Genomic DNA, 14,622 nt, shown 5'->3' with positions numbered 1-14,622 from the left:
GCAAATAAATTACTTAACCCCTCTGGGTTTCAGTTTTTACATCTGCTAAATGTTTCCTCCTCACCTCTCAGGAGAGTTGCAAAGATGTTATAAAAGGACATATCAATATTTAAGAGTATTAACTAGTCATCAGTATCCATTACTGTGAATCTGAAATAAGTCTCTCTTGCTTTTCTTCCTTCTTGCCCATCCAAATGAGTTCTCTTTCCTTCCCTCAAGTTACTGATTTCACAGTCTGGGTCCTCAATTCTTTTCCTGAAATGTTTGGGACAAGTTGAGTTTCAGAATTCAGAAATTTTCAGATTTGAGAAAAAGGTATAATATTATTATTTTATATTATTATATAACACCCCTGGCAGGGTCTGGGGCATTCCCATTCATCAAACACACCAATAGTATTTCTGCAGGGAAATACATGACTACTCATACTCAAGGGCGGGAAAAAAAAAAAAGATTCTAAATACCCTCTTGTTGGTTGAAGTCAGTTTTTCCTGCCAAATGAATAAGAGTTCAGGTCAAGTAAGGCCAGGACTTGCTGCCAAACAAGTTACCAGACAAATTTTTCAATTTTGAAAGATTTTGGATTTTGGAATTGGAGATAAGGAGCTATTGGCCTCTTACACAGTGGGCTTCTCTAGTGCTCCCATCTCGATTCCAGCACTTACTCCAAAGACCTCATGCATCCTCAGTGCTCCTTGCAGTACCAGACATGTGCCAGACACTCTTCTAGTTTGCTAAATAAATTAAATAAGTTATTGAAGCCATCTAGAAGCTCATAAGAGCAGTAAAACCTCTCTTTTCAGCTCCACTGCACACACACAGTGCCATCTAGCAGACGGCCCTACTTCAAAATACAGCCCATGTCACTGATGGTCCCTAAGGCCTTTTTAACTCTAGGTACAGTCATCACCACACTATTTCATAAGATCATAAATGAACCCCATCTAGCACTCTTTCAACCATCCAGGATACCATCCCTTAATAACAAGCTAAGAAATAAGAAAACCAAACTGTCCATTCACCCGGAAATCAAGGGAAAAGGTACCAAATGACCATCCCAGGAGCTTAATGTATCCCGAAGTTAAAAAACAAATGGAGTCATGAAAAGAGAGACCAGAGTGGTGGACAGGTTAGTGGTCAAGGGGACAAGGGGGAGGACAACAGTGCACCAGATGTAAAAAGGATAAAGTTCCAGAAAATGCAACTAAATACACATGAGCAAAACTTTGTCATTAAAGTAATGAACAAAAGCCCCAACTGGCAGAAATTTGAACCATGGACAAAACTCATTCAGCATCTCCCAATTTCTACCCAGACAGCCACTCACAAAGACCAGATGGGAAGTCCAGGAAAAAAGGAAAGGGAGGCTGCTGCCTTGCTGGCAGCAACCTGTAGATAAACCCACATACTAACATAAAAGTTTCATCCTAGCACCTGGCTCTCTCAGACCCCACAATTCTCTCGCTCATTTCTACTACTGCCAGCCTGAGTCGCTTCAGCCTCTGGGACTTCATGATCGTCCTTCACCCAGAGGTCCTCAGACTCCTTCTTTTACCTCCTTCAATTCCTTGTTCAGGGGTCAGCTGCTCAGTGATGGAAGCCTGGTCACAGACTAACACTGAACCACCTTCTCCCACCAGCCCTCTGTACCTTCCTCCTCTGCTTTACTTTTCTCCATAACACTGAGCACTATTTATATGTTTTAATTAGTTGACTGGCTGTTTTCCCACCACTGAAATGTAAGATCCACGGGGGTAGGGGTTTACACCTGTTTTGTTCACTGTTGTATCCCCTGCTCCTAGAAGGGTGCCTGGCAAATAAATACTTTTTTGAGTGAATGAAATAGCCCCCAAATACTCGAAATCACAAAACATAAAAGTTGGAAGGAATATTAGCATTTTACAGGAGAGGAAGTAGAGATGCAACCTACCCTGGTTCAACTGCGCTAGAATTGAGAACATGCTACATAAAACAAGGTTTTTTCCATTCATTGAAATTAACCCTCTGAAGGCATAAAAGCAACATGGACCAACATCATTTGACCCAGCCTCAGCAGAATAGTAGAAGGTGAAATAATAGGGTGTGGTTCAGGGATTCCCCACTCTCCTCTGCTTAACTCATTGACTTGGTACTCCAGCGGGGTGGCCCTACCCTCGCTCCTCCAGGGCAGGTTCCTCCAATAGAAGAGACCACCATGCAGAACTCAGAAGAAAAGCTGGCAACTGGGAAGAGGAGCAGAGGTAGCAAAAGGAAGAGCGAGGGCTGGAAAGACTGTTAGGGAGGAGGGGGCCGGCAAGCTGGGGGATAAGCCCAGCAGCTTCTCTGCACAAATTACCCGCCAAATGCTCCGGGGCAAGCAGTACTCAAACCAGAGCCAGCTACCCTGATGCCTTAACTTCCAAAACACCTTACGCTGAGATTACAAGGAAGGGCACCAGGTGAGAGAGTTCTCTCTAACAACCTTCTTGCCTCGGAAACCCCAGGTTCAAAGAGGAGGACAAGGTTAAAGAGCTGCGGGCAGCCAACTCTGCTGACTGGACAGCACCGATAAGGGAACTGTATAACGGCAAGGGGGTGGGGCGAGAGCGAGCGCGCGCGAGCGCACCGGCAGCCTGCGGCCTCTTGGATGCCTGGCTGGGGATGCCCTCGTCAGAAGCCGAGGAACAAGTAAACTGCAAGGCTGATTAGGAGGACCAAATGGACGGCGCAGGGGGTAAGGAAGGAGGATGTCGCAGGATCGAGGAAGAAGGGTGGGCAAGACAGAGGGGACCTGGCACAGAAAAGAAGTGGGGCTGGTAATAAAAATAAGTGCACGTTACCTTGCAGCTGTCCCTCGGGACCAAGGGGTGTGGGGCCTCCCGCGGCAAAGCAACAATAGGCGCTCCAGAGGCAGAGCAGAACTGAGTTTCTCATCCTTCCCCGCCACACCCCGTTCCCCAAAACGGGGCTTTAAAGAAGACAAGGAAAAAAAAAATCTCTTGAAGTTTCCAGCAGTCCGAGCCCGTAAGACTCGAAGTGGGCAGCCCTCTCTCAACCAGAGAGAGGGGTGGCCTTGGAGAGCTAAAGATGGAGAAGGTGGAAAATGAAAATTTGGCTCAACTGAGCCGTGGGGTAGTGGGGGGAGTGTGAAGGGGCTTGAACCAGAATCAGATCTGCCTTCACCCGTGCCGCCCTCCCGGGAAGCAGGGGCTCGCCACTGTCACACCGCGAGGTCCTGGCGAGGTAGTTTTTAAAGTATTGGAGTCATCTGACCCATCGCCAGATGGTGATTTGCATAATTTATTCCCGTCCCTGGACTCTGATTGGTCACACCTTCGCTGACGCCCGAACCGAAGACTCCCCAAAGTTTGAATGAAAGCGCCGCACACCCACCGCGTGGATGCTCCGCACGCGCAGCCTTGTTTCCTCCCCAGTCAGCTCCGCGGGCAGCAGCGCTCTGGCCACCCTACTTTTCCCTAGTGTCCGCTCCCGGACCCTGGATTCTCCGCTCGCCCCTGCAGCCCCCGCCCCGGGGTGGGGGCAGCGGTCAATGCCCCAAAGCCCTGCTCCCGCTGAGCTTGCGATCCCTGAAGAAGGAAAGTTACCCTCTCCAGGGCGCAAAGCCATCCCCGAGCCCGAAATGATCTCTCCTTGCCCCGCGCCAAGGATACAGATGGAGGAAAGCCACCTGGTCACCCCGTGGTCCTTCTTTTCTCCCTTTCCTCCTGCCCTCCTGTCTAGCGAGGCCCGCGACAGGTGCAGACGGCGTGATCAGATAATAACTCGGCAGTGCTGAGGGGCTGCGGGCTGTGGCCTGGGCGTCAGGGTCGCTCAGACCCCTCTCGGCTAGTCCTCGCTCCTCCACTAGCCGCAAAACTCGGGGCAAGCCACCCAACTTCCCCCAGTACGCGGGGTGGTAACAGTTCCCGTCGCTTAGGGATGTTGGGGAAATTAAAAGACCTGCTCTAGTACTGCGCTCAGTGCGGCGCCTGCCACGTGGTAGGCGCTCTCATACCTGCGGGTGGAGGACAGGAGGGATGCCAGGCAACACTCCCCAAAGGAAACAGTGAGCCAAGCTTGGGGATCTCAGACGCCTAACCAGCGCCAAGGGTGAGCTAACGCGGTCCACTACCTACTGAGTGGAGTTAGGCAGCTTTTTCCTCTCCCTGGTCATTTTCTCCTCCTCTCCTTCCCTTTATTGTGCGTGTCCCTGCTCCTTCCACGGGTGCCGGCTCAAGCTCCTCTCGCGGGACCCCAGGACAGAGGGCAGCAAGCGTCCCAACCTTGGCGGGGAGTCTGCGTCTGGCGCAGGGAAGCCGGGACCGAGCGCCCGGCGCTCTGCCGGCGGCGGCCTGGACCACTAGGGAGCGGCTGCGCCTCAACAGCCCTCGGGAATGCCGCGGACGTGCGAGAGAGAGAAAGCGCTGCGGCCCGGCTGCGCACCGCCATCCAGCCTCCTTCCCGCCGGAGCTGGCTCTCCCAGACTACACCTCTGTGCGCGAATAACCCTGCCGTGGCCAGGAACAGGTCCCGCTCCTGCCTGGGGAGGAAAACTGCCCGAGCAGCCCCGCGCCCCTTTCTCCCTGGTGTCTTGGGGCCCCTCCTGGAAGATCTGTGTGGTTTTCACAGATCAGGTCCTGTCCCCACCTATCTTCTTTACTTTTGTTACTCCAGCTGCCAGCAAAGCACACTTTGTCCCTGCTGTGTGCTATAATTCATTAACAAGAGGCTGGCCGGTTTTTTGTTTTTTGTTTTTTTGTTTTTTTGCTTTTTTTTTTTCAGTGTAAAACTCAATGCACTTTATGGCATGGTAAATGGCACTCCCAGATATGTTTCTTCCCTCCTCTTACTGCTCTCTTTCTCCACTGGCAAACTATGCAGAAATAAGTAAGGTATCATCTCCATTTTACAGATGGGAAAACTGAGTCATGGGAACAGGCTGCAGGTCTGAAGCAAGTCTGGACAACCAAATCTCTCTCTCTCTCCTGCTCTTAGTTTGATTTAGCTAGTTGACCTCTAAATATGAGCTTTTGGGAACCACGTCTCCATCTCTTCAGTGGTTGAGGCAGTAGGTAACCTGTGAGTCAAAAATCCCCTTCTCTGTTCTGAGTTACTCAAATCATTGTCCCTAGAATCTTAACTGGACAGTGTGGAGGGTATGTCTTGGGGACCTCTTTCACAAGTAAGATCCCCTAGCAGAGCTAGGTACTCATGCAAAGTTGGTTATCCTACCTGGAAAAAAAAACCAAAAAAACAGTAGATTCAATAAGATCAACATCCATCTTTTTAACTGCCACGGCTATGAAACCATTTACGTTTTATTGCTGGTTGGTTAGAGTGCCCTCCTGTGTCTCTATATTAAAACATCATGTGAGAACTTCCAAAGGACATAATGAAATTATAATCACAGCATTAGAGTAATGTATAACCTCAACTGTCTGTTATGCAAAGCATAATATTTGTATAAAATATGCAAAACATATTTTCCAGGAGAACCACGAAGAGAGCTGGGGAGCCTCTTGTGTGGAGGAAGTCTCTGCTTGAGGAGTTTCAGCAGAAACTTCTGTTTGTATCACAGCCAAAATGTCAGGGTCTAGGTTACTCTAGCAAAGGTTATGGTCGTTCTTTTAGGCAGCCCTCCTATGTTAGGGAAATAAATCCCCCTCTCATGAGAGGAGCCCACTTTGCACTTCAGAAGCTGAAAAGCAAACACACACCTTTCCAGCCTCCCTTGCAGCTAGAGTTCCTGGTTTAAACTCAGCCAATCAAACCCCGAGGTGAAAGCAAGTGAGTCTGGAAGCACACAGCCACTCCACTCTGCCAGCAGGGCAGCAGTAGCCAGCTCTGGTTTTCGGGTCAGCAGTAGCATCACCCCCAGACCAGCCTGCAGTGGGACTTAGGTAGTGCAGTCTGCCTGAGTATCCTTTCAAAGCCTGGTTCTTTGGCCCTGCAGGTATTCTGATTGCTACCTAATATGTTTTTAATGAGTTCATCTTCTGCATAAATGAACCAAAGACTGTGTTGCTTATAACTAAGAAGATGACTTAATCACCTGATGCTTATTAAATAGTTACTGGGGTAAAACACCAAGCACCCCCAAGGAATGTTCAGGAGGCCATCCCTGCTCTCACAGACACAATATTGAAAGTATGGTATTTAGGAGTTACCAGGCACCTGGGCCAGTGCTGTCCAAAAGAAATATAATACAAGCCACATGTCTTAGTCAGCTATGACTGCCATAACAAAATATAGACTGGGTGGCTCACACAACAGAAATTTATTTTCTCATAGTTCTGAGGGCTAGGTGTCTGACATCAGGATGTCAGCATGGTCAAGTTCTGATGAGAATGGTCTTTCCAGTTTGTAACTAGATTCGCTGTGTCCTCACATGATAGGGAGGGAGAGAGGAAGCTCTCTGGTATCTCTTCTTACAAAGGCACTAATCCCATCCTTAGGGCCCCACCTGCAGGACCTCATCCAAACCTAATTATCTTCCAAAGACCCCATCTCCAAATACCATCACACTGAGGGGTTAAGGCTTCAACATATGGATGGCCCAGACGGGGGCGGGGGGTGAAACTCAATTTGATCCAAGCACCAAATATGTGATTTTACCTTTTCTAGTAGCCACATAAAGAAGTAAAAAGAAAAATGTGAACTTAATTTTTTAATAATATATTTTATTTAATGCAATAAACCCCAAATATTATTTCTACATGTAGTCAATATACAAAATTATTAATGAGACACCTTTATATTTTTGTTTTGAAATCTGGTATGTTTTACACTTATAGCACATGTCAAATTGGACTAGCCATGTATTAAGTGCTCAATAGCCACATGTAGCTAGTGGCTACTGTATTTGACAGCATAGATCTAGAGTGTTAAAACTAAAACAAATCTTAGAGATCACTCAGTATAAACATCTCACTTTACAGATCATGAAACTAAGACCCAACCAGATTAACTCACTTGCTCAAGGTCACACAGCTGGTATAAAGGCAAAGATGGAACACAAGTCCAGGTTTTTGATTCCAAGATGTCCTCTGCCTGTTCAAAGACAGAGAAGATGATGGAGAGCTGAGAGGACCACACTTAGTGGAAAGTCTGGAATAACATCATACCACTGGTTCAAGAAAAGAAGGAAAAAACTAGAGCAAAGTGAACTCCAAATATTTATTAAACCTCTGTGATACGCCCAGCATTATGCTAAATGCTATAAGCAACTCAAAAAGAAATGGAAAATATTATTAAATTTACAGCTCACTCAAACTCCACTTTCCAAGGTCAGAGGAGAGGAAAATATAAGTGAGAAAGCTCATTAAATATTTGTTGAATGATTACATAAATGAAGTGTGTGGTGAATCTCCAAGAAAGGGACCAAGTATTCAGCTTTTGCTAAATTAACCACAGAATGCTCACCCCACAAAGGTTTAGTGAAGGATCAGAATTCCCCAGGAACACAGTTTGGGAAGCACTGGATTAGAGGCTGCAACTACAGAGAGAGAGTTTATTGAGCTCCAGTTTACATCTCCATCTGCAATATGACCTCAGCTCGCCTACGTGCTGAAGGTAGCTCTGGGTAGGTTTGTTTTATTTTGTGTTTCCCTTCCTTTGCGAATCACGAGCTCCAATTCCTTGAATTCTTCCACTTAGAAGACATCCAAAGGAAGTTGAAGTTATTTTCCTTAATAAAGAGATTTTCGTGCAAATTCATACATGCAGTTCATGCATGATTGTAAGGTTTTCTCCTGCATCTATACAAGCATGGAGCAGGTGAAATATTGAGTTTAACCAGGACTTTGGGTCGTTTAAAGGAATTTACCTAAGAAAGAAGTCAGGCCTGACGCATTTCTTTCAGGAAAGGTAGCATGATCAATCCACCCAGAGGATGAGGCCCAGGATAAGGCTGTCAGGTCCCAAGCACACCTCCTCAAAAAACAACCAGAGTGGTTCAACTCACATGTCATTTTAATGCAGTGTTAAAACACGTCTTGTGCAACTAGCCCTGCACACAAAAGCTAAATGACCACTATGGGATCAGCCAAGGACTTGAGGATTCTGAGCAGCGTGGAGACGAGCGCCTCCCAGGGGGAGGACCAGAGGTTAGCAGCCAGCCCTGTACGGAGGAAGCGCAGAGGAGCAAACCCGCAGCTCCACCTGCCGGACCCTCTCCCTCACCCATCACTTCCACACAACAGAACAGAAAGAGGAAAAGCTGAGGCAAAGGGGCTCATTGCCAAATTGAGAAGCATTTCCAGTGACAGACTGGGAGACTGGATCACCAAACTAAGTCCACTTTTAAAGGCTCTGGGCCTTTCCAAAGCTCTGTGGGGAAAAACAACAAGAACAATAACATTTAAACCTGATTCCAAAGGTCCATTTTCTAGCAAAATATGTTACAAAGAACTGACCTCAGGGTACCTAAATAGACCAATAACCACAAGAAAAGATTGAGACTTACCAACCATCCTATCCACGCAGACCCCCAAAATGCCAGATGGATACAGTTCCTCAGGCAATTTCCCTTAAACTACCAAACCCTTGGTTAAATCCCATTTTTCGTCTATTTCTGTACCTACACCTACGTACTCACAAGCTTGCTGAATTAAGTTAGTAACTACTAATCTCAAGTGGTCTTTTAATTCTGCCTAGCAATCAACCATATTTCGCTAGACTCCTCCTACTCCTTCTCCTAGATGACACTCTCACACCTTCTCCTCTCCCCTCAGACCCCCAATATCTCTCATTCTTTCTCTCAGCTGACGACCTGCCTTCCCATTTAACTAGAAAAATAAAATCAATCAGAAGAGAACATCCACAAGACCCATTGTCGCACACCCAACTATTTGCATCTGTACCCATGTCCTCAGCCTCCCTTCCAGTTACTGAAGATGAGCTGTCTGTGCTTCTAAGTACCCCCATGCGAGCACACACACATTAACACACCAGATTCCATCCCCACTCACACAAGGACATCACTCCAACAATTTCTCCCTCTTTTGGATCATTTCCATCAGCATACAAATACAAGTTACAATTCTCCATCTTAAAACACATTGCAATGACTCCACTTCCCTCTCCAGACTCACGCTATTTCTCTGCTGCCCTTTACAGTAAAATTTCTTTACAGAGGTCTCCATGATCCCTGATTCCAAGCCCACTCCTCCCATTTCCTCTCGAGCTCCACCTCCTCCCCACAACCCCTCTTGCCAAGGTCACCCTGCACAGCCAGGTGAATCCTTAGTCCTCCTCTTACTCCGTCACAGTCACTCTGTCCTCGTTGAACTCATCTGGTTCTCCTCCTTGCTCACTGGTCTCTCCTCCTTGCTCACTGGTCTCTCCTCCTCAATTTCCTTTGCTGACTGACTTCTCATTGTTGGAGCACCCCAAGGTTCATGTATGGACCTCTTCTTTTTTGTTTATCTAAAATCACTCCGTTAATAATCTCATCTACTCTCATACCTTCAAAGCCATCTATACGTGATTCTCCAGTATATACCTCCAGCCTGAACCTCCTCCCTGAACTCCAAACTTCTTTAACACCTTAGGTGCCTAAAAGGCATCTCAGACCTACCATTCAAAACTGAGTCCCTGATCTTCCCCCCAAATCTACTCCTGCCTCTGTCTTCCCAATCTCAATAAATAGAAAACTAATCTTTCCAGTCACACAGGCCAAAAACTGGAGTCATCTTTGACTCCCTTTTTCCTTATCCCACAACCAATATCCAGCAAATCCCTGTGCCTTCACCTTCAAGATCCATCTAGAATCTGACCGCCGCTTACCACCTCCATTGTTCCCACCACAGTGCAAACCACCATCATCTTTCACTTGAAATAAACCACCTGGAATACCCTCCTATGACCCCCAAGTTCATTCACCATAGAGACTGGTAACATGGGACTTCCCTGCCGGTCCAGTGGTTAAGACTTTGCCTTCAATGCTGGGAGTGCAGGTTCAACTCCTGATCGGGGAGATAAGATCCCACATGCCTCGTGGCCAAAAAATCAAAACATAAAACAGAGTGATATGGTAACAAATTCAACAAAAACTTTAAAAATGGTCCACATCAAACAAATCTTTAAAAAAGAAAAAAAAAGACTATTAACATACAGTAACATACCAGGCTCTGCAAGGTCTCCCCTTGACCTCTCTGACATTAATTCACACTGTTCTCCCCAACTCACCCCCTCCTCATTCTGGGCTTCTGACTGTTCCTTCCACACACTTGGCATGTTCCCACCTAAGAACTTTTACATTTACTGTTCTCTCTTCTGATCCTCAGATATTTTCAGAACACAATCCCTCACCTCCTTCAGATTTTTGCTCAAATATCACTGGGGCTTCCCTGACACCCACTTGAAAATTGCAAAGCCCCAGGACTTCCCTGGTGGTTCAGTGGGTAAAACTCCAAGCTCCCAATGCAGGGGACCTGGGTTTGATCCCTGGCCAGGGAACTAGATCCAGCATGCATGCCACAACTAAGAGTCTGCATGCCACAACTAAGACCCGGCACAGCCTAAATAAATAAATAAAAGATTTTTTTAATATATTAAAAAATTAAAAAGATAGAAAATTGCAAAGCCCCTCCCAGCACTTCCTATCTCCCTCCCCTGCTTTATTTTTTTCCATAACAGTTCCCACCATCTGACACATTATATATCTTAGCTACATACTTGTTTACAATCTGCCTTCCCCCACTAAGATGAAAGGGATTTTTGTGTATATTTGTGTATTTTGACTATTTCTGTATTCCCAGTACCAGGACTTAATAAATACTTGTTGACTAAATGCATGAACAAATTCTGAAACTAATTAAACTTTTTCAGAACCAGACAAAAAATAAAAGGTTCAAAATGTTTTCTACAAATTCAATATAACACTGATACCAAATCTGACAAAGACTGATACACAAAAACAAAAAAGAAAGGAAAAAAAACTATAAACTGATTTCAGTTGAAACATTTTCAGTAAAACAGTAGCAAATAAAACTCAACAGTGCGTTAAAAGGACATGTCTGATCAACTGAGGAACATTCAACCTAGAAATATAAATATGGCTCAATTCAAGGAAATCTATAATTCACCACATATATACATCAAAGGTGGAGAAAAAAATTATTTCAACAGATGCTTGAAAAAATTAGAGATAAGATAATTCAATAACAAGGGTGATTACATAATCACTATAACAAAAATCTCTATTTTTCCAGTAACATAGGGAAGGGTTTTTAAGCAGGCTATAAACACAGAAGATAAAAGAAAAACATAATAATCTTGATGGCACAAAAGTTTTTAAAAACTTGTCTTCAGTAAAAAAGACGTTAAACAAATTCAAAAGACAATTTAAACTGTTACAAAATATTTGTTACATACAAGAACTTGCTTTATTAATTTTCAATAATATTTTACCCCCCAAAAAGACAACTCAATATGTCACTTTCATGCAAATTATAAAAAGGATTTCCTCCCTCAAGATACTTTACTTTTGGGAAAAACTATCATGCTGTGCTAATTTTGTCAGGACAAGGCACTTTTCATTGCCATCTGCCAGAAAAAAGTGGCATAATAAATATTGAAATCTATGATTCCTATGATGTGAATCACATCTGCTGGTCTGAACGGAATATAACCTACACCACCATCAACAACATCTATAGTCTAGACTTAGATCACTGTAAATAGTATTATTCACTTACATGAACATCCACCAGGATTAAAAGTTTGTGTTGGATACAACTAAATTTTTTTTTTCTTGCAGAATTATAAGCATTCTTGGTCCCTCCCCAAATTCCAGTAATACCCTCTAACCATCGGAATAATTATAAACACTGCCAGTTTTCCAAAATGCCCCCAGGAGATGGCATTCCACTTGGAGAACCATGGTCTAGATTGATTGGAAGGCACAGAGGAAAGACTTTAACTCTTCATTTTATGCTTTTCAATACAGCTTGAATTTTTCACCTTATGCATGCATAAAAAATGGAAAATTAAAATATAAAAATATAAATAAACTAAATTACTACTCTAAAGAGGAGTTAAGTACTAGGAATGGAAGACTGATTCCAATAAAAGACACATGATATTTATCCCAGTACATAATAGTAACAGAGGTCTGAGGTCCACCAGGGTCTCAGCAATAACTAGTCGAAAGAGTTTGATCCAGAAAGCCAAGAACTTGTATCTCCCCCATAAAATCAACAACCATCCCCACTGTGTCTTGCATCTCTAGATAGATGGATAGCATAGAATGCAGTAGTGTTCAGACTTGTTCAGATGAGAAAGCACCTCATGGTCATGATGTTTTTTGCTGAAGAGTATTCAATGTTAAAGTATTTCATTCCATCACATAAACTATGATCTCACATAAAACTGTTTATTTAGCTAAAGTGTGTTGCTTTAAAATGTCAGTTTATGTTTACACACTATAGAACAAAGTGAAAACACAATTACAAACACAGATGAAAAACCAGCTTTCAAAGCATTATTAACCAGTTCTGAGTTTTTCCGTTACTACTTCTTTATTACTTATTTGTGTTCTTTTATCTGTTGGAAGCACGCAAGCAGTAGAAAGCACTAAAACTCTAAGCAAAAGTATGTCTTTTCAGTAGGCCTAAAATGAGTTCAAAATAAAGCTTTTTGAAATGGTAAAATTGAAACAAAGACTGTGGTTTAGTTAAGAGTATTGTACCAGTGTTGAGCCCTTAGTTTTGATCATCGTACTGTGCTTATATAGGATGTCAACATTAGGAGAATCTGGGTGAGGAATATGGAGATCTCTGGACTATTGTTACAGCTTTTCTGTGAGGTAAATATTAGTCCAAAATAAAGTTTTTAAAATTCTGGGAGAAAACTTGAATTTGAGAATATTATTTATATCAATTTTTTCCTACAAATTGTGAGAAGGCAGCTATTCCATTTAGTCAAGAACATTTTATCCCTTCTTGAAACTCACCAGAGGAAGCACAGTTTGGAAAACACAGGTTAGGGTTGGGGGAAGCAACCTGAGATGCCAGCTTGCAAAAAAACCCTTAAGTGATTTTAATCTACACCCTCAGCAAGAACCCCTGGGAAAGTATGTCTAAGGTCTCTTTCCAATCCCTTTCTCTTGTCGACTTGGCAAAGTCCTATTCATCCTTAAAAATCTAAGTCAGAAATCACCTCCTTCATGAAGCTCTCCTTGCAGGAAGACACCAACTAGAATTCTGGAGATGCTGTCCCCAGATGAAGTAAATTTACATTGTAAACCAGAAGGAGCCAACTGCCTCAAGGGTATAACATAGTAGATGTCATGGTTCATAACCCAAATTCCCCCTTGAGGTCCAAGGCCGGCATCCCCCCCAGCTGACGGGAGAGTCAGCTGCTGAGGATTCATAGCTGAGTCTCTCCCTTGGAATTGCTCTTGGCCTAAGGGAACTGCCTGCCCAAAGTCACTCTCCCTTCCCCAAGGGCAGCCTGTATATAATGTCTAGTCAGCTGTGGAGTACAAAGACCAGGTTCCCTTTGCCCCAGTTCAACACAGCTCTGCAGGACTGACTATGATACCTCTGTAACATTGTTACCGAGTCCAAGCTCGCTCTGCTTGCTGCGTGATAGGCCAATGAATCAGAGACAAGGTGTAGAGGCAAGGAATACGACTATATTCAGAAAGCCAGCAGACCAAGAAGATGGCAGACTAATGTCTCCGAAAAACCACCTTCTCGGGATCTGGATGCCAGTTTCTTTTATAGTATCAGAGAGGGAGGGATGGGGAAGTAAAGTAAAAAGGGTTATCAGTCGTGCAAAACATATCCTGGAATGACTAGCCTCAGGGAAGGGATGTGTTGATTTCTTTATTTCTGTGGCCATTCACAGGTGGGTAGGGTTCCCTGAGGCAGGCCATTATGAATGATTATAATAACAAAAGCAACAAGAAACAAAGGTTAAAGTCAAAGAAACAGATCCAACATGGAGTCCAATTTACCTCTTCCCTGTTACAGCATCACAGTTCAACTCCTCCTTCTGCCCATTTCTGCTGCCCTGGACCCCTCACAGGTAAGAGCAATTCCTTAATACAATAAGCCACCAGCAAACAAAATTCTGCTTTAGGGACTTTCCTGGTCCAATAGTTGAGAATCCACCCTCCAACGCAGGGGACTCAGGTTCAATCCCTGGTCGGGGAACTAAGATCCTACATGCCTCAGAGCAACTAAGCCCATGCACCGCAACTACTGAGCACTTGGGCCAAAATTACTGAGCCCAAGTGCTCTGGAGCCCCCAGGCCACAACTAGAGAGAAGTCATGCACCACAATGAAGAGCCTGCTTGACTCAGCAGAGGATCCCACATGCCACAACTAAGACCCAAGGCAGCTAAAAATGAAATAAATAGATAAATTTTTTCTAAAAATCTGCTTCTAAATTCATTTTCTGAGGAATCCATCCTAAGACAATCACAACTGCTAATACCTTGGAATTATCCAATCTGCAGCAAGAAATTTATCCTTCATTTTGCTGTACAGTCATATACCCACAGGATAATTTATTGTAGCATGTTTGCAATAGCAACATATTGTAAACAAAATCCATCAACAGAGAACCATAAATCATGGCTATGGTGGAGTAATATGCAGCTGTATAAAAGAGTAAGAAAGCACTTTATGTCA

The 14,622-nt window shown here is 44.2% G+C and overlaps 1 protein-coding gene across 5 annotated transcripts in view; it reads right to left on the bottom strand.

Moving 5' to 3' along the window:
* LIPG (lipase G, endothelial type) overlaps positions 1–3,443 on the bottom strand; it is a 34,249-nt gene extending 30,806 nt beyond the window's left edge. For 2 of the 5 annotated variants that reach the window (XM_057700669.1, XM_057700671.1), the window contains exon 1: positions 2,820–3,182. In XM_057700669.1, the coding sequence (XP_057556652.1) occupies positions 2,820–2,913 (94 nt within the window). In that variant the 5' untranslated portion in view covers positions 2,914–3,182. Of the gene's footprint in view, positions 1–64; positions 370–665; positions 735–2,819; positions 3,183–3,372 lie in introns of those variants that run through there. The other 3 variants (XM_057700670.1, XM_057700673.1, XM_057700672.1) reach the window with 3 other exon arrangements.
* Positions 3,444–14,622: the final 11,179 nt, after the last annotated feature.

Source organism: Hippopotamus amphibius, chromosome 11 (genome assembly GCF_030028045.1).
Source record: "Hippopotamus amphibius kiboko isolate mHipAmp2 chromosome 11, mHipAmp2.hap2, whole genome shotgun sequence".
Taxonomy (NCBI): Eukaryota; Metazoa; Chordata; class Mammalia; order Artiodactyla; family Hippopotamidae; genus Hippopotamus; species Hippopotamus amphibius.
Note: the sequence above shows the minus strand (reverse complement) of the source record. Positions and strands in the feature narration are given on the sequence as shown.